Source organism: Pituophis catenifer, unplaced genomic scaffold (assembly GCF_029215685.1).
Source record: "Pituophis catenifer annectens isolate HBS135680 unplaced genomic scaffold, rPitCat1.0.hap2 SCAF_1, whole genome shotgun sequence".
Classification (NCBI taxonomy): domain Eukaryota; kingdom Metazoa; phylum Chordata; class Lepidosauria; order Squamata; family Colubridae; genus Pituophis; species Pituophis catenifer.
This window is the reverse complement of record NW_027256881.1, coordinates 280,550,314-280,577,149: the sequence shown is the minus strand read 5'-3', so window position 1 is coordinate 280,577,149 and position 26,836 is coordinate 280,550,314. Positions and strand designations below refer to the sequence as shown.

The following is a 26,836-nucleotide window of genomic DNA, read 5'->3' as shown; positions in this document are numbered from 1 at the left end:
AGATTTTTTTTTAAACCAACAATGGTTTTAAAATACAATTTCTCCTTAATGGCAATATTTTTGTTGTTTTGTTGAAACAACAGCAATAGATGCAGCATTTTTTGATTTATTAGACCAGATGGGAAAACTTACATGTCGAGGTGATGAAGAATCTGGCTGAACGCTCTGAAAAAGTGCAAAGATAGCAGAAAAATGTTATTGTTGGTTTGGTACCTCATAAGATAATAATCTGAACAAATGGTATTTAAAATGACTTCCCTGGACACATTAAACTATCAGGACAGCATTTTTCACCTGTGAAAAAATATTTGTCAACTATTATCCAGAGCAAACAGGATCTAAAAAATCTATCAAAGTTTACATATGTCTAGTTGCAACAGAAAATAAACACAGTGTACATGTATATGAATAACACACAAAAAAAGCCTAATCAACAATAGGAAGAACACACTGTTTTTCTTTGTGGGTTACCACAGAAAGAAAAACTGTGTTGCTCCTTGGAAAAAAAAATCCAAATCCACAATCATGCAATAGCCTCATTTGGGACAATCCAAGTATCTCAAATTGTGAGTGAGTTTTTGAATTATTCAGAAAACTTGTGGATATTTCTTTTTAAAAATATTACCCAATGCGGTTTTTAACGATTTGTAAGATTGAAACTTTTATGAATCTCACTTAAAAAAATAATAATTACAGAATGAATAATATTCCCAAGTGTTAATCATTGCCTGTCTCACAAGGTACTGCATCCACGTACATTAATATTTCCTGTGACATCTCAAAAAGAGTATTAGTGGCTTCTTAATCACGATTATAAGAACAAGCCAGAACTGAATCCAATTCAACTCAATCCAATCCAATCCAATCCAATAAAATATATTTTGAAATCCACACTTGTTCTACAAACCATAGTTTATGCAAACTCCTGAGCTATGGCTGGTTTACACTTAAAGGCAAAATTAATTTATTTCAATCTTCTTCACTGGTATATTTTAAAAAAAGGAACTGAGAGGAATATGAAGACTGAAAAGATTTGTTCGCATTTTGGGAATCATTATTCCGCTCTCCCCTTCAAGGTGTTCTTTTAATGTCTTTATTCAAAAATAAGTTATAAAACAGGGACATCTTTTGAAAATACAAAACTCACATGGTAGACAACTTTAATAATTTAAAACTACACAATAGTGAGGATAAAACATTACCTTCAGCAAAGAGTACTGGCAACTGGCAATCACTAAACAAAATTGGAAGACCCAGATGTCCTTGAAGAAGCCTTCTATAAGGAGTACAGAACCTAGGAAAGCCACTTGGATAGCTAGAATGACAGCTAATACATTTTCCAAGATTTCACGATTCCTATGGACAAAGAGATGTATATGTTAGTGAAATGCTACAACAGGAACAAAGAATGCAAGAAAGCAGAACAAATCAAATAACTATTGTTATCCATATTCAGAAGACATATTTGCTTGTTTTTGGTTTTGAAATACATTTTAGTTATAATCAACCACGTTTTCACTTGAATTCAAGTGAACAATCTATTTTATTAAATAGATCCAAAACAGATCCTCATTCAATCCATCATTTAATCAAATCATCCGGCAGTCCAAATTTTAACAAGAAGAGATTACCACTTCCTCTTTGTTTTCTAGGGTTTTTTTTTTCTAATTAATAGTAAATATTTTGTTATTGCTGGTCTTGCTTGGGTCTCAGTAAACTATTATTTGGCAATTTTACTCCTTAATGCTTTGATAGTTCTAGAATCTTTAGATTTCTTTTCAAACGGACTAATAACCTAAACACATTCTATGTAAGGACTTACCTGTCAAACAAAGCCAAAAGAGTCAATCTATCAAAATTGATACCAATCCAGACTTTGGGTAAGATCCAAAAGCGATAATAGTGTTTCACTTTTTGCGATGACTCCTCTTGTGGTTGTAGATGGTCCTGCAAATCAGGACTTAGGTCCATGTCTTGATGCTCCAGAAGATCAGTATCTATGGTCAACAGTCTGTTCAGTCTGATCTGAGGGAGGGAAAGCTACAATAACGTTAATAAGATTTGCTTTCATATTTAACTTCTTCAGTCCTATTTTGAAAGAATATAAATATTATGAGAGAGATCCTGCTAAGTGATGACTACTTGATTGCCCACCATCTTTATAAGCCTCTACAAGCACTGGGGAGAGAGCTATCTCTGGAAGAGTTATCTGAATGACTTTTGCTAATGAACATTTGCTCAAAAACACTATGGGTATGCCACAGGATAACTGGATTGGCTAATTGTCTCCAACAAGGAAATACAGATACCTGCACACCAAGCTATAGGGATATTTAATGCTACATCAAAGGATGAGACTAGGACTGCTCAACAAGGTATATGGATTGGATTGGATATCAATAAGGCATTGATACATATTAGCCCCAATATATTAATGCATTCTAATCATTCTAATGATCCGCAGCTGTATAGGTAGTCCTTGACTTGCAACAGTTCAGTTAGTGACTTTCAAAGATACAATGGCACTGAAAAAAGTGACATATGACTGCTTGTCATACTTACAGCCATTGTAGCATCCCCACGTCATGCAATCAAAATTCAGCTGCTTGGCAACTGACTCATATTTGTGGGTTGCAGTGTCCCATGGTCATGTGATCACTTTTTGCCACCTTCTGACAAGCAAAGTCAATGGGAAAGCCGGATTCATTTAACAACTATGTCTAACTTAACAACTGCAGTGATTCATTTAAGAAATGTGGTAAGAAAGGTCATAAAATGGGACAAATATTTCACTTAGCAACAGAAATGTTGGGCTCAGTTGTGCTCATAAATTGAGGACTACCTAATGTCCAGCTGCTGAACACCTGAACCATAAATTTCAGGTGGTTAGCCTGAATTTAATTGGACCAGCTAAGTGTAGAATATAAAATTAAATATAATTTGTGATAAATAGAAGCAAATGCAAAAAAACTTACTAAATCATGTGGATAAAAACGAACTGAGGTAGAACTTGATACATGAGAATCCGTATCACTGAAACAAGAAGACAAGTTTAGTTGGATACCTTAGTCTGATTTCCAATTCAATTCAGTTTTCTGTTTTAGAAAATAGAACATTACCCCAATATGCTCATACACACAAACATACACATAATATTGAAGCTAATGTTTGACTTTGGCAGAATGTCTATTTAAGCCATAGGCTAGGATTTTCTTTCTTTCTGATGCATGCACACATATAACAATAATATTGGTGTGTTGTTCCCAATTATTATTCAATCATAAGTATCTGATTCAATACATAAACCCTGATATTATACAATATAAATCTAAAACATTTGCTTTTAGTATCAAAACGCAATCCTACAAATATTATCCATTTATAAATAAATTGGTATTACTGCATAAACTACAGCAACTACTTTCAAAAACACACCAGATGTTAGATGTTCTTCTTGCAGCTGGCTCAAAATTCACAAGCGACATATCACATCCCCCTGTCTCATAGAGTGTGGAACTGAACTTACCTATTGAAGAGAAAGTCAATATAGATTAAATATTATGAAATCTTTGAACACTGTAGCAACAAACATCTAGTTATTTACAAACATACACACCAATTTAAAAATCATGAATAAGAAATGATTTTATAAGTAAGATCGCTCAAAAGATATTGTAATCAGTATTAGAGATTAAAACACATGGCCACTTATGAAGCTGGCTAATTTATATACCCATTTTTTATCATCCTTGTATGGTTTAGTTTGTTACCACAAACCTTAAAAACATAACATCAAGACAATTAAAAAACTTACAATGAGATTTTTTGTTAAAAAATTTCACCTTATTTGGTTTACCAATTTCTACAGCAGTAAGACTACCTTTCCTGTAAGAGAAAGCTCATAAATTGAATTTATGTATTTGCAGAAAAATAATTAAATAATTAAACAAACAAGAGAGGGAAAAGAATTTCTCTTGTATAATATCTGAATGTGAGACCATTCAGTGAAATTAATTGGTAATATGCTTAAAACAGATATAAGGAAGTGATTCTTTGAAATTATGTCAATCTATGTAATTTGCTGTCATGATAACTCTACTACTTGATGAAAACATGGAAAACCTACTTCCATTAAAACTATATATTAGCAACCCATGATTATTAGCTACTGATAAAAACAATTACTAAATGGTTCCTAACTCAGATATTCCTAATAAAGGAATAAAGGAAAGATGTAAAGAAAAATGCTTGATTCTAAATTCCTACCTACTGTAAATAAAATGGACTAAATCTTTATATCTGCTAACTCTATGTGTTTCAGTAGTGAGTTGCTGCTGGTTCGGTCCGGATCTTGCGAACCGGTAGTAACAGCGGTGGGAGGCTCCGCCCACCCACCCGGACATCATCACGGATGCTCTGCGCATGCGCAGAAGTTTCTGTCTATGTGCAGAAGTGATGTACGCGTGCATGCATTCTCCCGTTGTGAACCGGTAGCAAAGATAAGTGGAACCCACCCCTGGTGTGTGTGTGTGTGTATGTGTACGTGCGTGCGTGGTATAAAAATATCACACACTAGAATTTTTTAATTATTATATGCCATAGAGAAAATGCAAAGTGTACACCTTTTTGATGCATGCAATTCTGGGAGTTGGAGTGTTCTCAAATGATCCCCAATGTTGATAAGGGTAATGTTTTTGAACTCTGTTCTTTTTTCTTTTTCTTTTTAAATATGAGGATTTTGAGGGATTTTAAAGGGTGAATTGTAAAGGCCCAAGATCACTGCATCACTCAAAAATCTGATTAAAGCTAGTGAAAATCACACATTTTTGTGACTGTTTTTTAAGGGACACAATACATTATATTTCTGCATTTTAGCTTTTAAGATCTAACCAACCCCTAAAAAGACCTTGTGTCATATTCATTCTGGTGATTTCCTTGTTTCAGTTATTCTTCTATCTGCTGAACCAAATCAAATCCATTAAACCACAGATTTAAAGAATTAGCAGTGCTTGCTTTTTATCAGCAGAGGGAGATAAAACTCTGCAGCTCAATAGAGTTGAATTCTACGATTACTAAATTGTTACTAAACAATGACACAATGAAATTAAAAAAATAATAAAATAGAAAAATGTAGAAGAACAAAAATCCTCCACTCTTTATATTTCTTTGCTTGAAATAGGGAATTGAAGGAGTCATAGTCTCCATTAAACCTCTTTTCAGAAGAAATCCATTGGTCACCATAGTTTGATTTCAATACAGAACAATTATATACAAACATGCATGGCTATCAGGTTCTTCCTGTTCAAGAAATGCAAAATCCACAAAAAGTGTAATAAATTGTAAGCCAAAAAATTAAAGATATAAGACTAAAAAAAAGAAAAGAAAAATAAAGTAGAATAAAATTACTCCACAAATGTAACATTGGCTATATTTTTCCAATTCTTTCTAGCCTTGGAAAACACATTCATCTTCTACTGCATCCTTACATAGATTCATATATTGCTTTCAATTCTTTAAACTTATCACTTTCTTTCTCAGAATCTCACGAATTCTATCCAACGATGCTTATTTTGGAGTTCCCTTCCTCTCAACCAATCCATTCTTCCTTCACATATTTACTTTGAATTCATTTAGCCTATACAAGCAAATTAATTCAACTTATTTCTTTAATGCTGATCATGGCATGTTATAATTTATAATCCATTGTAGGCCTTCATTTCATTGCATATATTCCTAAACTCCAAATCCATAATATCAAGCCATCTTTATTTATTACACTCTTAATCCTTTTTCTCATTTTTCATGGACACACAATGTATGTGAGTGTGTATGTATGTATGTGTGTATACATATACATATACATATACACATATACACATATATACATACACACACACACACACACACACATATATATATATATATTCTGAGGTTTTCGCGGGTGTTTGTATGTAGGTCTTTGGTTATTCGGGTTTTCTCCCGCGTAAAATTGGAAGTATCTTGGCGACGTTTCGACGAAGTCTCATTTGTCATCTTCAGGCTGGTGTTTTCGGCTTCGTGCTTCTAGGAGCAATGTGTGATCGCAGCTGTTTCTTCCTTTTAACTGCCCGTGGGGGTGTGAACTGATTGGGTGGGAGCTTGGCTGTGTTCTGAGCACAACCAAGCCCCCACCTAAACAGAACACACCCCCATCCAATCAGAGCACAGCCAACCCCCCATCCAATCAGAGCACAGCCAAACCCCCAACCATTCAGAACACACCTCCACCCAATCAGAACACAGCCAAGCTATTTAAAAGGAAGAAACAGCTGCGATCACACATTGCTCCTAGAAGCACGAAGCCGAAAACCCCAGCCTGAAGATGACAAATGAGACTTCGTCGAAACGTTGCCAAGACACTTCCAATTTTACGTGGGAGAAAACCCAAATAACCAAAGACCTACACGCGCGCGCACACACACACACACACATATATATTTCTTTTATTTGTTAATTCACACTTTTTAATAAAGTAGATATCTCTTTTATATTCCAAGTTGCATATGGCCTGCTGAAATCTTAAATCTATCATAAACTTGTTTAGTAAAAAAAAAAGTATAGAAGTGGTTACCAGCTTCAATTGCAAACATACCATGAGCAGCAGCATCATGAAAAGACAATCCAGTAAGGGCAGGATTTTTTTAGTTCATTTTTGTCAATCTGCCAGAAGTGCTCCTGAACTTCAATTTTACCCTAAGAAAGTTGACGCTATTACAATATATGCAAGATAGAGTTTCTAAATTAGAAATTGCAAGCTAATATGCTATTGCAAGCATTCCACCAGCTAGAAAGGACATGTAGTCTATCAACATAATTCAGAATGTTATAACAACTGTATTAAGTGAACAAAGAAATATAAAAACAATAATTTATATAACTGACTTTACATCAGCTTTCCAGCTAGTTCCTAGTTTAGCCCATACCAATTACACACAATTACCATTTGTAGATACAAATCCTTTTTGCCTCGTTGCTTACATTGACAAAAAATCGAATTTAGATTACCAGACAGAAAAGCTGCAAAATTCTGTGAAAGATTTTTAAAAATAAAATCAAACTCAGGCCCTCAATGTTTTATTGTCTGTCTGTCTATCTATCCTATCTGTCTTCCATATTTCTAAGTATCCCATCTCCCTCAAAGAGGGGCTCTGATTTTTTGGTCTAGCAAGCCAGTAATTCATTCATATTGATAAGGATGGCAAATATATTGGCTTTGTTTTGAGAAGAGTACCAGCTGAGCAATTACAATACAATACTTACTCAAAACTTCCCCATTTAAGGGCAATTTATACAACACAATTTCACAGTATTAATTCACTTATCCCTCTCTAGATTCCAAACACGGCAATACTATGCATTTAAGTTATGGCAAAGCTATATTAAATTTCAAAACTTGTAGCAATAGAACATCATCCAATTTGGAAATGTAACACAGATAATCCTAAACTTAGAATCCCTCCCACTCCAAAGCTCCATATGATCTCCCACTAATGGTTTATTTAGATATAAATAGCACAGATGAAGAAATGGTATTCTGCAGAACACCATGAGTGAATGACTTACCTACTGAATATTGTTATCTAGCACCATTAAAAAAAAAAATCTAAATTTAATTTTACTCCCCAAAGCAGAGAGAGAAAATAGAAATATGTGTTGCTGCTACATTTTGGATATCTAAACACTCGAAAACTTCTGGTACCTGGCTGACAGTCCACTTGATGACTTCTTATCACTTCCATAAATACAGTGAGATAAGTCACGCCTATAGTCACAATAAATATATAAATATATATAATATAAATTTATATGAATGAATTTAACAGTGGAAACCAGATTTCCCTCAATAGTGTGTAGATTTATTTCATTGTTATTTGATTTCTTTAAAGTATGTATATAATCATATGACAAATTAAACATACCCCATGTAAAAAAAACTTTTTTTAATATATGTGGACAAAATAATTGTTTGTATTCATCCAAACAATATATAAAGACAAGGATGGTATTACTTAAAACTGACTTTGCAATCATTTATTCAACAAAAAAGAAATAACAGATATATCATTTCCTTCTGTGGAAAAGATAAGTACACCCTTTGTTTTAATGCAGGTAGTTCTTGCTTAACAATCAGAACTAAGTTATGATGGACCCCCAAATCGTTACTGTTGACCCATCCTTTCAGTTATGATTGCTGCACACAAAAATGATTTTTGGTAAAAAAACAACACCCATTTGGGAGAATGGGTTCACTTAACAGCCACGTAATTCACTTAACCACCATATGATTTGCTTAACAATTGCAGTCAATTGGAGTAGAAATGGTTGTAAAATCAGGTCACATGGTGATCTGCTTAACAACTGCAAAGTCTTTCGATAAAAATTCCAAGATAATGTGACGTATCTGTAGTTGATATTGCCTCCTTTGGCAGAAACAACCTCAAATTGGTATTTCTTATAACTGCCTCATAGTGTCTGACATCCACTGCAATTTATTTTCACTCTTCCATGAAGATTTTTTTTTCACCTGTGTGATTGAAGGGTTTCAGCCCATTTCAAATTATCCCACAATGTCTTGATGGGATTTGCAGTAGATACAGACTTTGACTTGGTTATTGCAGGTTCCTCCATTTCTTTCTTTTTCCTCCAAGCCATTCCTTGACAGATTTATTGCAATGTTTAGGATCATTAGTCACTGGGTCACTGTTTCAGATATATTTCTTTACCTAAACAGAGAAACAGAATGACCAGGGACTGGTATAAAAGCAGTGGGATTGGGAACAACTTTTGATTTCCTGCCAGCTTCCCCATTGATTTTCCTTGTAGAAAGTTGGTAGAGAACATTGGAAATGACTAACATGCGACTATGACAGACTGCTGTAGTACAGCAGTGGGGCAGAACTGAAGCAGCCATAACTTGGCTAAATATTAATCGCACCGGAGTAATGGATCATAGATTTTGATGCATTCTTTAAGTTACTCCATTTGACATATGTTAATTCAAAAATAGTTGCCCAATAATGCACTGTTTCTCCCAAATGAAGGTCACAAGCAATCAGACACAAAGATTTTAGAGGTATATAAACTTATCTACAGAAAAATGTTTATCAAGTCTGCTGAACATAGTGATGCTTCAATTCTAGGATTAAAGTTGAGCTAACAAATGATGACAAAATAATCTCATACATAATGTGACTATGATTCAAAGAGAAATATATTAGCATCTTTTTTTAAAAAAGCAACCACTTGTATTACCCAAAGCCAACATTTAATCACTTCTAAGTTAACCATTTTTCACCAGGCTATATGCTTTCCTGTAGTGCCAGTGTCAAATATGGTAGCAGTGAGGCTAATTGTGCACTCTGGTGCCACGGATGTCTATCTTCTCACTTGATTTGATTTACATGGTTCCAGCATGTAAACAATAACACTCCAAGGACATTAATGGGCCACAATTACAACTCTGAAATAGAGGAACAATCTCTGAGGGAAAAAAATTCTAATCAAAGGTAGGAAGCCTGTATAACTCTTGAAACAGAACTAGACGACAAGAAAATAGGAACTCCCTTCATCTGAATTATAGCAGTCATCTGCCCATTCATTCCAAAACATAAATATAAAAGTAATACATTCAGAGATTATTGAAACTCCAAACTTCTTTCATTCTGTAGTTGCCACTAAATGCTGCAGGTACCAGTAGAGCAGTCACATTCGAATAGACAGAGCCATAACATTAGAATAAGAGCTCCATCAAAACAGACATGTTCCTAAAGTTATTCCAGTAAAAAATGGCACTTCAAATCTTTGTAATAGCTTTCCTAATCTTTTTTTCCTTATACAAATTATTTTTAAAAACAGCACATACGTGATATTAAAAATGCATTAAGTTCTCCAATTTATCAGCATCCCTGTTTTCTAAGTTAAATCTGGACTACAGAAAAATAAGGACACGAAAATTCATATTTTGGGGGGAAAGACGATGCTAATAGAGGACATTCCCCATGTTGTCCTTTGGAGAAGATAAATTCAGCACAACTCCTGTTTGCTTATTGTTGAATAAACTATTTATATGGAAGTTCCAGCTATTCATGCAACACAGGGGTGAAATGCTCCTGGTTCGGACTGGATCGCCCAATCCGGTAGCGATGGAGGCGGGTGGTTCGGAGAACCGGTAGCAAAAATCCCTGCCCCCCCCCCATGCCCAGCTGAACCACGCAATCATCAGAGGCTTTTTTTTTTAATTTTTAAAAGCATTTTTTCTACAACCTCTTTGGCCAAAAAAATGCTTTTAAAAGTAAAAAAAAAGCTTCTGATGATCCTGCGGCTCAGCTGGGATTGTCAGAGGCTTTTAAAAGCAATTTTTCTACAACCTCTTCAGCTGAAGAGGTTGTAGAAAAAATGGTTTTAAAAGTGTAAAAAAAAAAAAGTTGGCCACGCCCACCCAGTCACATTACCCCCCCATCAAGCTATGCCACAGAACCGGTAGTAACAAATTTTACATTTCACCATTGATACAACATAAGAATTTTCAAATATTTTGTAGTTCTTTAGTAATGACATCTGTTCTGGAAACCTAAAGAATTAAAACTAAAATGAACAATAATAAAATGGTGGTGCAAAGGTCAGACCAACTGAAAAAAAAGTATTAAAAAAGTAATTATTGTTCTAAAAGCTTCTAACTTTCATCCACTAGATATGCCAATACACTGGGAAAGGTTCTGATTATACAGAATTATGGTACTATGAAACAAATGTGAATTTATTTAAATCCTTGTCAATGATTTGGAAATTCAAAGGACGGGCAGCACATATTCAAAATTAGTATATTTTTCCACAAGCTATGTAATAGAAACAGCAAAAGGAGGAGAGGGAGGAGCATAGTTTCCTAATTTAAAGATCTAATTTTCAACTAGGGAGTAATTTCACAGCAGCATCCTTTTGTTTATTTCCCAGGTTTGTATTTTTAGGAAGAATATAAAAATATTCCTTTCATTTTATGACTGCTTTTTGCAGCAAAAAGAGTTTTGCATGATCAGTGAGAGACTACTATTGTTACCAATTTCTAAAAATACCCTTCCACATTCCCAATTTTTTGATTCCCAGCAAAAGTATCATCAGTTAACATAAAATTAATTACATTTCTTAAGACTTAATTTTGAGAAATTACAAATAGAATTGCAGCTTTAGCAAAATAGCATTTACTGTATAATTTACTTAATACTTTGTAAACATTTTTTTTTTGCAATCTGCAAGTTGTCATTTTAAGTATGCCCTTTTTCAAAGTCGTCAAAAAGAAATTTTTATCAAGTTACATTATTCCAGTTAATCATGAGACAGCAATATTGAATTCTAGTACTTTGCAACACGATAGAATAGAAAAGGATTGCAAAATGAGACATCAGCAATACCTAAATAAATTGTGATCAATCTGGTCATACATAAAAACCTCTTTTCAAAAATCAAACTTGGGATATTGTAGCAAGGGGAGTCCAGCTATCATATGTATCACATACCCCAACCCAGAACAGAACATTCCTATCTGAGATGGGTATTTTCTTCTATTAAGGAGGCAATGGATTGGAAGGAATGCACCTAGAGCAGTGAGGGAAGGACAGCCATCTGGCCAGTTAGATCAGACAAATCAATCTTGGTGACTGAAGACAAAACAGACATTTCAGCCAGATTGCCTTTACATCCACTCCTGAAAGTATCAGTGCTTAAATTTAGCACTGCTTTCATATATATGTGCACAGAGAAGCCACAATTATTTCTCACCTGATTAAAATATTAATAGGATTTTACATTGTGGATGATAATTCAGTAATCATCAGAGGTCACATGACAGATGTTACGCTCTGGTACAAATTTAAATCGTCCAACATGAAACAGATTGTGGAAGTCATTTCTATGATAAATTATAATTATGATTTAATTAAAAATAGGCTTGCTGAATTATTAAAGTACAAGTACTATCATGCCTTCTCTAGGTTTATAGTTTCCATATCCAAACATAAGTTCCAGTACAGAATTCAGAAATGTTGATCAATAAAAAAAATAAATAATCACAAGTGTCAGTATTGTAAGGAGGGCCATAAACCATAAATCAAAGCCATAAATCAAATTAAAAAAAAAAAACAATTTACAATGGCAACATTTAACACAAAAGTGTATTATAACAACAAAGTTTGAAATACTATTACTTGCATTCTGCACAGTAATGCTAAAAAGCGATTTATTAGAGTTCCATGCATGATTAAAATCTTCAAAATAAATGCAAAAAGTTGAGACATGGTATTTTGATGGATTTTAATATAACTTAATTCAGTATCTTCAGTCAGTGATTTAAAAAAAACCTAGATAATTTAACATAGGAAGTCTTGCAAAAGGGAGATCAGAAGCAATTTGCTATAAGAAACACACCTCAACAGTCTGAAATAAAGCCAAGACTAAGCAAGTTTAGGTAGAATGCATTATAAGCCACAAATCTATGGAATAAACACTTTGATTGCACTAAGTTATGTAATGCCTGCATACCAAGTTCATTGTGCAAACTGCTGCTGCCGACAGCAGATGCATTGTCATGTGTTGCTTCTAACTGGACACTCCCATTTCTCACCAGCAAGGAGGTGCTAGCGCTGAGTACTGCTGCCTGGGAATGGGGGCGTGACTGGACTTTGACTTTGGCTGTGGACTGCTGCCCTTGCTGAACATCTTGAAGGCTACGAAAGAACATGGATGGTGGAAACATTACAGGGAAGAACACAGAAACAGCAGCTAGAAACCAAGTTAACACTGTATTTGGTATTAAGGTTAAAAGAGAACTGCAATACATTGAACTAGCCAATCTTTGATGAACAACACTATTACAACATATCCAGGAAGTCAAACAAACAAAAGTTAAAATTAGCTGGATATCCATTCCAAGCAGTTTCTACACTAACTTGGAATTAACACTTCAAAATATTTTCTGTTTCACATAGTTCTCTTCTAAGCAGTATTGGAAAGTGCAATTATATCATGATGTCAATGTCTAATGTAAATATCATGGTAATTTTTTAAAATGTAAGCTTTGCTTTTTTTTTTTTTTTGCTAACAAACAGCAAATGTTACTCTTTCATGCAAGTTTAAAGTAAACTTTGAAAAGACTATAAGGAGTAAACGCAGTTGCTTTGCTCAACTCAATTTAAAAATTACATATGTTGTATTAAAAATCACTTTGTTTTATTTATTTCATTTTATTATCTATTTATATAGATAGAAAACAAATTATTAGTACATATCTAATTTCCCTTTTTTTTTCTACATTCCCCTCAAATGTATTTTGTTTAAAGGTCTGTCCAGGATAAATTCAGAGGTGTACCCTCTGAAGATAGGGTGAAGATAAAAACAAGAAAAATTCTTGATGTACAAATGAATAAATATGTACTACATAAAACCCAGAGTTTTTCCAAATGCTGAAAAATTGTGATATAGAAAAATTAGATGGGACTGTGAAATAAACCCATTCTGCATGCAGATATCTGATACCCTATGCTACCTATAGTTTTAGTTTAATTTCAATTGTGACTTACAATCATAGTTATGTAGCCTTGTTTTATTGCATAATAGCAATCTACCTTACAGGTAACTAAATAAGCATCACACTGAATAAGATTATGTACAGTCTTTCAAGTCACGATTATGACTGCAATATTAGCACATTTAGCATATTATGACTGCAAGAAGGCCCCAGTATAAGGATAGCCCATAGTTAAGAACAGAGCCTGTTCTTAACTATGGGCTATCCTTATACTGGGATCTTCTTAACCTGGGAACTTGCTTTAGTGCAGTCATAATATGCTAAATGTGCTAATATTACAGTCATAATCATGACTTGAAATTTGAACCATTGTACATTTAACTTGAATCACTATGTATTTAACTTCAAATTTGCTACAAAAGAGCCTATTGTAGCAAATTTGAAGTTAAATACATAGTGATTCAAGTTAAATATACAATGGTTCAAATTCATTATACAATATTACTTATTACATAATAATATTGTGCCAGCTTACATATAAATTCGACTTAAGAATAAAACTCTTATACTGGGTCCTATCTGTATAGCACATTTTAAGAAGGCGGCAGAAATTATATATGTTACAGATGAATTGAATTCTACTGAATTAAATCACTCCTACTTCTTGGTAAATCAATAATGGATACCGTATATGTACTTATATATCCCTGAAAGGTATTTCTAAAATGAACATGCAGCAAGCTCTAAATGTGTAACTGTTTAATTATTTATTTATTCAATTTGTATTGTTTTTCTACATAACTTTATAAGGCTGGTTCAGTCTTGCAGTCTGCATTTGTGCCTTGAAGTATTATTTTTGTAGAACGTATTATTTTATAATTCTACAATACATAGTATGTAAAAGGAATATTGAATTTTAAAACAATCAGATTAAAAATATTAATGCCAACAGAAAAAATATATAAAATATGACTAACAGTAATCTATTGATGAGTAATGTAAGCATAAATTAATGCTTAGTTATTAATATTAGTTTCTTAAGGTCCTTGTGTAACTCCACTCCTTATCCAAATAACATTTCAGATAAAAAGAATTATTCCAACAAAAAGGATTAAGTTTGATAAATTCACATTGCTCATAAAATTGAAGCAATATTTAATTGAGTGCAAGAGATCTATAAAAAGTTTTATATATATATATTTGTTTCATAGGTTTAATTATCCAATTAGTTACATCTTTAGTGTTAGCAGTCTTGATATTACCTAGCTGGGTAGTAAAAAGTCTGCAAGAAAAAATCTAAGATCAGAGATCACCAAGGACTCCATAATTCAATCCTGAACTGCATATAATGCATTCTATTGATTTCTTTCATAGTTTATATTCTTCTTGGTTCATACACCTAATTATCTGACCAGTCTTTCTGCATTTTAGACTTACAAACAATTAAATTTTTCCCTGATTCTTGTGAAGAACTCTTTTACATTTTTTTCTCTTTATAGAAGGAAATGAGACAGAGGTTGCTTGGCTTTCTTTATGTGTTAACTGGATCTTCCATAAAATTCGCATTTGGGAAATAGATTCAAATGATCTTTTCTATGAAAATATTACAGGAGATTTTACATTAAGAATAATTATGAAACAGTTTTAATTTCAAAACTGTTGACCAATAATACTATAGAATTCTAACAGTATGTTAGAATTTAACATACTGTTAAATTTCATATGTTCAATATGTATAATTCCTAAAATTGTAGTAATTTTACTATTAACTTAATCATTAGAAGAATCTTACTATCATATTTCAGTAAAATAAATTAATAACTGAACATCAAAAATATATTTTAAAGAACCATCTACATCTGAGTAACACATTGCATTCCAATCTATTAGAACGGATAGTCATAGTTTTAGAACAAGTAGAGAATTTTGACTCTCTACTTGTTGCAGCATTACCCCATATTCATAAAACTTGGGTCAAAATCAGAAAAAAGTTTTTAAACATCCTAACCAAGAAATAAGAGTATATACTTTGTTTACTCTAAACAGCTTGTGTCAGAAACAGATGTGGTAGTTTAGAGCATATGATGCATATAGAATTGAATTATTAGGGCCTTTGTTTAAAATAGTTTACATTTAAAAAAATTATACAATATAATATTAATATCTACACATACAAATACAAGAATTAAGAAGTTATTTAATGTTGGTGTATATTCTATATTATCATTTTCCAAACTGTAGAAAAAATGTATATGTGCATTTATTTATATCGGGGGGATTAAATACAAATTTTATACCAAAATAGTCTATTTAACATTAAGCTTAAAAAAATACATTTCACATAAAAGTAAAATTTATCAAAATGAAATAACTCTTACAGAAATGAAGATGGGTAATCTTTGGGAAATTTTTCCTGCTACTTAGTCATGGCCTTTAATCTGTTTTTTTTGTGACATTACTTAGCAGAAGCCTTCAGGAATTACTGTACAGTTTTAATAAATATCATTTACTCTCAAGCCTTTGATACTCCATTTTGTTGCACAAAAATTACAAATTAATAAATCACCTATTCTGCAAATTTCAGCCATGAACATTATTAAAAGAGCCCTAAGAATATATTCAACAAAATATGAGAAATTATAATGGATAGGAAATCCTGTTGAAAAATATTTCCAAACAAAGTCTCATGTAGCTGTGCATTTTCAATGGACATGACAAGAAGTATCACCATGCAACATGCAAGCCAGCAAGAACAGTGTTAGTTTCCATGGTCCATAAAAACATTGTTATTTGATGGTTTAGCAGTAGCCACAATTCTTTTTTTCCTATCTATATAGGATAAATAAGCTGGGCTTTGGATGCCACACAAAAACTAATGCTGAACTCTAGACATTTTAAATTTCACCAAGTTAGAGCTGGGAAACTTTTACTTAAAGCAGTTACTGCCAGTTAATGCACAGTATTTGGCTTGATAGACAAATGTTATGCTTTAGATAAATTCAGCTCCCCGCGTGTCTGGTTCTTTATTTCTGGGTTGTCTGTAATTATTTTTATTCTGTTTCACAGGTTAAGAGAAAAAACAACAAAGCCTAGTTACCTCAAATAAAGATACAACAGAGTTCATAAATAGCTTTAATTTTTAACAAAAATTTAAAGAATGTTATAATTGTATGGAAAACAATCTAGAATGAGCTCAGACAATTTTTTTCCAAGTTGATAAAATATTTAGGAGCCCACCTAAATTTAGGTTGTAGTATCTATATTATCCATTAAGCTAAGAATCCAAATTTGCCTCAAGAACTGTGCAGGAGATTACATGATACCCCTTCCCAAATCCCATTTCCTGAGCCAAGTCCTTCTCACTCAGCAGTCTTTTTCTGTTTCTGTACAAGAAAAAAATAATAATCCTTCTCTATTCTTAGAAATGATTAACTTTTGAGTGCTGAACTTCCATTGGCTAGATAATACCTGTAGCATGGTACCATGGAGTTATTTTATGTTATAGACAATATTGTGACTGAAATTGACTCCTAAATTTTACAGCTGAATTTAAAATGTTGATAAGATAAAAAGGAAAAATAGATATACATTCAAGTGAAAGACCAACTACATAGTTGAATTTGGAAGTTCATTAGTTTATTACTGAGGAATACTCTAAGTTTGGAATGTTTAAAAAAATGAGGGGTCAAATACTTCAATAAATAGTTGCAGTGAGAAGAAAATGTTAGAAAGGTTGCTTTATTTTTTATTCCAATTGCTTACTTAACACATGTAATCCACTGACTTTTCCCTTCTTTAAAGAAATGAAAAAACCCATTACTACTACTGAATACTTAAATATGACCTAATTCTTAGGTTCCTAAAAAGTCTTCTTTTGGAGAAAGAAGTCTTGTCATGACAACAAGAAATAGGCAAGAAATAGATAAGAATTATCAGCAAATGAGATTTTTTTTTTGTTAAAAGAACAGCATAACTTTACACAAGTTCTAAATTAAAATTAGCAATAGCAGAGAGTGAAAAATGGAACATTGATCCCATTATTTAATTATCCAACTGTGATCTAAAAGATACAGAAGCTGTATCAAATACGTGCCTTTATCATATTAACAAAGGCTCAATAGACTGTTTTTGCAATGGAATAGCCCACCACTGAAAATGCTCTTCACATGAATGGATTCCCATTAAAATTATGAGTCTATGTGAAGCAGTGGAAGCTGAAGTTAGCCCTTCAAGGTCAGATCAGGAAAGAGATTCCAAAAAACTGACTGGAATTATATTTATGTAGGCTGCAGTAAAAGAATCTCCTCTGTTCCCCTTATCCTATATGAACTAGAGGGGAGTCAGTCTGGGCTCCTTTCTTATGCTTTTGCTATTGCTCAGGGTAAGACTTACAACAGTTCATTTAGTGACCGTTTGAAGTTACAACGGCACTGAAAAAAGTGACTTATAACCATTTTTCACACATATGACCATTGTCCCATCCCCATGGTCACATGATTTATATTTAGATGCTTGACAACTAGTTCGTATCTATGACAGTTAGTGTCCTGGGATCATGTGATCACCCTTTGTGACCTTCTAACAAGCAAAGTCAATGGGGAAGCCAGATTCACTTAACAATTGTATTACTAATTTAACAACTGCAGTGATTCACTTAACAATTGTGGCAAGAAAAGTCCTAAAATGGGGCAAAACTCACTTAACGAATTTCTCACTTAGCAACATAAATTCTGGGCTCAATTCTGATCATAAATCAAGGACTACTTGTACCATTATGAATATATCCAAAGAATTTTTGTATTAAGATTATATAGTTGAAAGGAGGACACAATGGTATAATTTTATTCCACTTATGCACAAAGCAGCATGGAAAATAGGGCTAGTTCTATACTCTTTGGTATCAAAAATGTAATACATTTACTTTCATTAGAATGTTAACAGTACTAATTATACTCAGAACATTTTATTTAATTATACTGTCATGCTACTCATTAATAAGAGCTATCTGGACAATCAGTTAAACATTTCTTCTTCTTTTCTTCCTCTTTTAGCACCTCGAGTGTTGAGGTTAAGCATTGTAATACTAAAATATAAAAACACAAAATACGTTCCTAATATTGAGAAAAACAATTTTGGAATGCTTCATCAATACTCATTGAATTATCTATGACTTCATGACCAGTTTGCATTGCTTTCAAGACAGTTCTGAATAATCAAGATTAAATGACAGATTTAGAAGCTAATAAATTTGTTGTTCTTTTCTCTACTTCCATATACGAAATTACTCCAATGTTATTAATTATTGAGGATTTAATACGGATTTAATCTTAAAGGAGGAAATTTATCAATACTTTTCAACTAATGACTATTAGCCAACATACAGATCATCTGTAAAACATAAAATTCATTCAGATTATTGAGGCATATGCAAAATATATTTGCATACTCACTTTACATTGTGAAATGACAAGATTTTGTATTTTATGCACAATTGTGGATTTACTTTTTTATTCTGGATTGCATTATATAGTTCTGTTCTAAAACATTTTGTGCACTGTTATATTTATACTAGTATTGTATGTTATTGGTTTTATTTCAGTATCTTATTAAAGTATCATAACTGATTTTTAATGAGGCCATTGATGCATTTCATAAGATTCTCAAGTGCAGAGGGAAAATGATGATTGCATTCCTTTTGGCATAGGAACCATATGTAGAATTCTGGGTGCTCTCTAAACTTAGTTGTTTGCTGGCATATGTTTTTTTTTTGCTTGATTGTGTGTCCGTTTAATCCCCGCTTATCTGGGTGTTGGTTGATGTTCTGATCTTTTTATTTTTAGTTTTTTTAGTGTCTCTTTTGAATGTAAATGTGGTTTATTTCTATGTTCTATTGATGGCAGATTTATTTGAATGCCAAAGTTTCTAGGAATTCCCTAGCATTACTGGATTTAGCTTGGTCTGGGATGCTCATACTCTATTTCCCCCCAAATAAGACATCTCCTCATAATAAGCCCAATCGGGCTTTGGAGCGCATGGCAATAAGGCCAAGCGCTTATTTCAGGGTTCAAAAAAATATAAGACAGGGTCTTATTTTCAGGGAAACACAGTTGTTTACCAGCTGAAAGCATGGTTAAGCCTGTCTATGTGTGTGAGATTAAGGAGTTTTACTGTGTTTTCTTACTGCTAGGTATTCATGGATGTGCTCTGCAAGTCTTCTGCCTGTCTGTCCTACATAGCGATTGTTATAATCCTTGCACTGTATGTTGTAGATAGATCCTACTTTTTCTTCTTGGACTACGGGGTCTTTTGGTTTAGAATGATTTGGAGAACTTTAGTAGGTCTATGTCTTATGGTGATGCCATGTAGTTATAATAATCTGTTTGGTTATTTCTGAGATTTTTTTTTTTTTAATGTATTTCAGTGTTACCCTTTCATCACTTGTGTAGGTTGTGCTGCAATGGGTCAATTAACCAGGGACTGTTGAAAAAGTATACATTTAATTGGATGAAGTTATATAGGTTTCCTTTTTTTGGAGTTATGTATTCCTGCAGTGTTTTTATATACATCTGAATAATATGCTTACCCAGCTCCTATTGAGGGATTTTGGGTTGTTATTTTGTTAATGATTAGTGTGGGTTGTTTTTCAATAGAGTTGTGTTTCTAATTTGCCATTATTTCCCCTGCTGATGACGATATCAACACTATATAGTGTGTTGTTTTCTTCTTCCCTTGTGAATTTTATTCCTTTGAAGATGTTGATTGTTTCATGTGTCTTCTCTAGTTGTTCCTTTTTTATTATGACAAAGGTTTTGTCTATGTACCTGATCCATATTTTTAGTTGTACGTGTGGGAGTGCTAGTTTCTAGATACTGTATTATAGTCTCTGCTATAAAACCTGAAAGTGGTGGGTTTTTTTGCTAGTTCTGGATAGCACACAAACCAATTAAAGCCCCCCAAAATCTTAAGTAAACCAAAAGTTCCATTAGCCCAAAGACTCCAAAAACAGGAGTCATCTACAACATATAGTATAAGGACTATAACAAGGGCAGACTGGCAGAAGACTAGGAGCATGCACCAACTACCAATCAGAAGACAAGATGAAAACTTAATCTCATAATTAAACTAACAGACAGAATTAATCATATTTTCAATTGGGAGCATTCTACACTAAGCCAAATTCAACAACACTAGGGAATTCCTTGAAAGTTGGCATTCAGACAAATCAGCTACCAATAGACACAAAGAGACAAAACATGTTTACATACCATTCAAGAAAGACAAAAAAAAAAAGCCAAGAAGGAAACAAAATGATCAAAACATATTCTTTGTAGCAAAAACACCAGATAAACAGGAATTAACATCAGAAAAACAATAAAGCAGAAAACAATGCCCTAATCAAGAAACTACCAAGGAGAAAACCACACCCGCATCACACTGGCAGGGAAGTTACTATATATAAACAGGGGGCAAACTCTGCATTCACTAATACTGATGATGCTACTTAAGTCAGGTAATGAAATGTCTGCAAACAAACAACCAAACTCAGAGAGCATCAAGGATTCCATAGTTCAACCTTGAGATACATATTATAGTCTATTGGAACCATAGGTAATGTCTTCCCAAAGCATTAAGTTACCCCTACCCTTTCCTTAGATATCTCTAATTTTCCATAATTGGTTAAAATTAAATTTAGTCGACAAAAGGAAAGTACAAAGAAACAAACTTACAACCTGAAGTTGAAGAAAAATTTAACACTATTAGATATGTCAGTGTTGTTTTGATCATGTCCAATTCCCCCTTGTTCCAACTACCGTATTTTTTGGACTATAAGACGCACCGGTGTATAAGACACACCAAGATTTTGAAAAGGTAAGCAAGAAAATAAAAAGGGTTTTGCCTTCCCCAGCCCCCAGGAGCACTCTGCAGGCCTCCCAAACCCTTTGTGCATCCCATTTTTGCGAAAAATGGGGCACACAGAGGATTTGGGAGGCCTGCATAGTTCTCCTGGGGGCTGGGGAGGGCAAAAATGTGATGCATGGGGGAATTGGGAGGCCAAAAACGGCCCCATTTTTTGCAAAAATGGGGGCGTTTTTGCCCTTCCCAGCCCCCAGGAGCACTCTGCAGGCCTCCCAAAGTCTCTGTGTGCGCCATTTTTGCGAAAAACAGGCCCATTTTTCGCAAAAACGGGACGTGCGGGGCGGGGCTTCAGGAGGCAAAAAATGGCGGTATTCAGTGTATAAGACGCACCAACATTTCCATCCTCTTTTAGCGGGGAACAATGTGCCTTATACTCCGAAAATCTACATAATCTACAAATTTGTCATGCAGTTCTCAATCCCCCCAAATTCTAGGGTTTTGTTTTTTTTTGGATTTATATGCCGCCCTTCTCCGGAGACTCAGGGCGGCTTACAATGTGTTAAGCAATAGCCTTCATACTTTTGTATATTTATACAAAGTCAGCTTATTGCCCCCACAAACTGGGTCCTCAATTTACCTACCTTAGAAAGGATGGAAAGCTGAGTCAACCTTGAGCCTTTATGTTTTACAAGAATAGAATAGCATTGCTCAATTTGCCCGATTCCCCCATTTCATTGCCAACCTATCACACAACATTCCAGAGGACCAATCAATCCTCAGGAATAACTTAAAAGTAACTGTTAAGTGAGGAATGCTCTGGTTATCTATCGGTATCCAATCTAACCAGGGGTGAAATGCTCCCGGTTCAAACCAGATCGCACGATCCGGTAGTGATGGAGTCGGGTGGTTGGGAGAACCGATAGCAAAAATCCCTGCCCCCACCCCGCCCATGCCCAGCTGAGCCGCGCGATCATCAGAGGCTTTTTTTTTACTTTTAAAAGCATTTTTTCTACAACCTCTGGCCAAAGAGGTCGTAGAAAAATGTTTTTAAAAGGCTCTGATGATCCCAGCTGAGCCGCGCAATCATCAGAGGCTTTTTTTTAACTTTTAAAAACATTTTTTTGCAACCTCTTCAACCAAAGGGGTTGTAGAAAAAATGCTTTTAAAAGGTAAAAAAAAGCCTCTGACGATCACAGTTGAGTAGCACGATCGTCAGAGGCTCTTTTTTTACTTTTAAAAGTAATGCTTTTAAAGGTTAAAAAAAGATTGCGCGCCACAGCTGATCACCCCTCCCTCGCATGCTGTTATACTTACCGCATGCCTCCTTTTGGCGTGCACTACCTGCACGCACCTCACATTTGGTATGTGGTGCGCACTGCACATGTGCAGTCAGCAAACCCGTAGTAAACCGGTTCAGATTTCACCCCTGAATCTAACAAACTGGTTTCCAAGTTGAAAAATAGATGTATTTATAAATATCTGAAGTACCTCAAGTGATGCTTTAGAATTTGGATATTTTTCCAACACTACACCAGTAATTTTTTTCTCTTGACACTTGCCTTTTATGTGTATTCAGTAGCATATACAAGAGAAAATCTGTGACAAATGTGTGATATATAAACACTGAAGTTACAGCAGCGCTTCACAATCACAACTCATACTTATTTCAGATTTTACAACAGAAAATATTTTTATGAAATCTGTACTACAATTGAGATTTATTATTTAATATTTAATTTCTTATTAAATATAATAGCTAATGAATTTTAAAGCAGAAATATGGATTTAAGATTTTTAAAATCTGATATAGTTTACATTTAAAGGCTAGATGGAGGTGAATATATTGATAATGTCTCCAAAAATATTTACACTTTAATATATTTTGGTTTTTCTGCATTGGTTTAATCACCCTAACTGATAACTCACGAATTATTTAAAGTAACTTCTACATTTAATATTTGTAGCAAAAAGTAATGCATTGAAAAAAATTAGAAACTTAAATGAAAGAGCTAATTTTAGATCAGTTTGTTAGCATTCTGGCTGTTTTAGATGACTTTCGGTAGACTAATCATTTTGAAAATATGGTCAAAATAATGAACAACCTAGTGTACACATGCACAACTGAAAAAGTATCACAAATGCATGCAGTAACAGCTTAAGGAGTTTGATTGGTGGGAATAAGGAGAAAAGGCAGAACAAAGCATGCCTACAACACCATTGGGAGTTGGGAGCAGTGATCAGCTGCATGCATGTTAGATACGGTGGAACACAAATACCATACCTGAGGGGAGAGCCGATGAGCAATGAAGGAGGGGTAGGGTTACTCCCTGCATTGTGTCGGCGCCGTACTGCCTGACGCCTAAATGTGCTGCGTTCACGCCGAACTGTGACTGCTTCCTCATTGGCTTGTGCTGCTGCATCAAGACAGACCAAGTCAAATTGAACCTCAGACCAATAATGTTTACACCATCCAATGCTATTCCCACAAATTGTTCTTTCTCCTGCAAATCAGTTGATCATTTTAGTTCACTGCCAATAAAAACTATGAGTATGGAATGGTCAACTTAACAAGTATCTAGCTAAGGTTTCTTATTTCAGGCAGAGAGTTTAAGTCAATTTAAAAAAAAATAATAATTTGATTCCACAAAATCAATAGTTGTAAGCACCCATTGAAAATATATCTTAATTTCAAATAAAATCTAAATTAAATAACAGTTGATAGTTTCTTAAAAAGTTATAGACACTCCTATGCTAAAATTGAAAATTGAAAATGTAAGAATGGGGGTGTGGGGAGGGGGAATCTAAAATCTCCCTTGATTCCATGAAAGAAATTTCATGTTTCTTTGAACTTAGCTTTTAGTTTGTCTAGAAGTACAAAATGGAAGCAAGCAAAATTTCTCAGTTGCTCTTTTTCCTCTCAACAAATGTAATTATGATATGCAAAAGAGAATGTGAACTCCCTAATGTTATTTGATGTTATTTTTTCTTATGTGACATCAAATCATTTTCAAGTTCTAGCAACCACACAGAATGGGGTTTTTTTTCTAGGACATTCTATCCCTAACCTGTTCTTTCAAGTTTCCCAAATATTTCAGAACTGTTTTCTAGCAACTAATTAGCAAGCATGCCTGTCCTGGAAATATATGGCATATATTTGGAAAATGTATTTCAAATAATTAATTTAAACATTGTACACTGAATCTAAAAATATCTTCTTTAAGGACAGAGACTTGTAGAAACCCCTTGAGAATCTGTGTAGTAATGAACTTCTTCCATTATCCTTGGGGAGGAGTGAAGAATAGGAAGTTCAAGTAACCGGGTTTTAAAATGTTGTTGTTGGATGCTTCTGAAAATAGCTTTCCTGCCTTCCTTGGAACCAGATTTATCTGACTCCCATTAGCTGATTCTGACAGATTCAGAAGAAGCAGGGAATCCCACTTTTTATTATGTAATTATACTGAAATAGCTGTATATACTTTGGCTTTAGAATTTAACTGCCTTCTCAAACACATTTTAACAATAGCAATAGCACTTAGACTTATATTCCACTTTTAACAGCATTTATGGCTGTATAAACTGAAATAAATAAAAGATTACTTTTGAAATCGCTACTGAATTCTACTTTGAAGAAGTGACATTCAGAAGCAAAGGCCACTCTCATCAGACCAATGCAATTTCTTTACTGAAGGCTGTGCCCAATCATGGGAGGGGAAGAATAAAAATACAGAACTAGTTCAATTGTTACCAAGCCAAATTTCAGTACTAATCTTCTAATTCAGATACTACTGAGTACTACAGACATCTACATTTTAGAACTCAGTTTTATTATTCTGTTTTTCTGCAACAGCTCAAGGCAATGTACATACCTTATTTTCACCACCACACCAATTTTATCCTCAAAACTAAAACAAAAATAGATTAGGCATGAAGAACTGAACTGGGTCACCTCCAATCCCAATCCAATATTTTAATCATTATATCTTAATGGCTTTCAGTGGTGGAGAGCACAAGCCTCTGAGGGTGTTGATTAGCTTGGAGAAATGGGATCTGAGGCTTGTTCTGCTTACACTGAATTTTTAGACACTGCCTACATTCATAAAAAATGAAAAACACAGCTTCATTTAGATAGAATGGCACTCAATAGTTTGTTGAACAAGCCATTGCACCTTGGGATAAATGGTTAAGTATGAATTTGTCATCGCTCTAAGCCATACATAAACATCTTCAGTTTAAAGAGAGCATGTACTTCTAATACACTGTACATAGCTGGCTTTTCCTACAGGCAACCAGAGTGGCACTTCTTAGAAATCATGTTCCATGGTTCATAAAATAGATATATTATCTAAAGACTCCACTTCTGACTTCTACTGTATACCCAAGTTCACAGAAGTTTACTGTAGAACTAAACATAAGCTACCAGAAGGAATTACACTTAATCATTTTGTGAAACAGAAGGGTTGTTTGCAGGTAATATCCCACCAATAAAAAGAGCTACTGACACTACACTTTGTATTTTGGGAAATACATGGTACTGATGCAAACAAAAACAACAGGAATAAAAAAACCTCAGAGAACTATCAAAATTATCTTAAATTATGCAAGTATGACAGGCTCCTCCCAATCCTAATAAGCAACCACCTGGACTAGACATGAACTGACACTACTGTTCAGTATTTAGAGTTTACCTAGGCATGAGAGGCAACATCCATTCTAAAACATTTTAAATAGAACAGATGTGAAAATGTATCCAGATAATAACTCGAGGCCACAGATTATGGCTAACCAGTAGATGCTCAGAATCCTGGTGTGTTCGTTTTAAAAAGAAAAACCAACTGATTATGCTGCTTATTCACACTGCTAAATCACTGTAGCCATTTTGGTAGAGTTGATAAATACTTTTAATCAGCTTCATTTATCACATACTGTATTTCTATCAGAAAATTAGGATACAGCATTGCCACTGAATACTATCATTTAAATATTAGATGAACATGTAGTGCAAGATCAGAAGATGTGGAGAGACCTGGCCCATAGAATCACCAGGAGTGGGACATGACTGAATGGGTAACATCAACATAATCAAATACTGGATGTGTTAAAACTAGTCTTGCACTCAAATCTTCCATCTTAATATGTATGTTTCTCCTTAAAAATAATGCTTTAGACTGTTTATTGTCCATTAATATACCTCAGTTAAAAAGGAAGTGAATAGCTGCATGTGGATAAACAAAGCTTCATGATATCCACCCACCACAGAATCTTATACTGAGATCAGGCAGGCCTCAGAAACAAAGCATTTCTACCACCAACTGGAGTCATATACATCTAGTTTGGCATTCCTCTCACTACCAAGATGGGCAGTTCTCCCTGGTGATATAAAATACCAATATTTGTTTGTTTGTTTGTTTCCCAGGAATTTATTGA

At 34.0% G+C, this 26,836-nt stretch overlaps 1 protein-coding gene across 1 annotated transcript in view; it reads right to left on the bottom strand.

Moving 5' to 3' along the window:
• PCNX1 (pecanex 1) overlaps positions 1-26,836 on the bottom strand; it is an 84,878-nt gene that overhangs the window by 31,297 nt on the left and 26,745 nt on the right. Inside the window, exons 7-13 of the mRNA XM_070939538.1 lie at positions 23,694-23,826; positions 12,571-12,755; positions 3,436-3,526; positions 2,976-3,033; positions 1,823-2,040; positions 1,203-1,356; positions 133-165 (exon numbers count right to left, since the gene is read on the bottom strand). Coding sequence (XP_070795639.1) covers positions 133-165; positions 1,203-1,356; positions 1,823-2,040; positions 2,976-3,033; positions 3,436-3,526; positions 12,571-12,755; positions 23,694-23,826 — 872 coding nt within the window. The remainder of the gene's footprint in view (positions 1-132; positions 166-1,202; positions 1,357-1,822; positions 2,041-2,975; positions 3,034-3,435; positions 3,527-12,570; positions 12,756-23,693; positions 23,827-26,836) is intronic.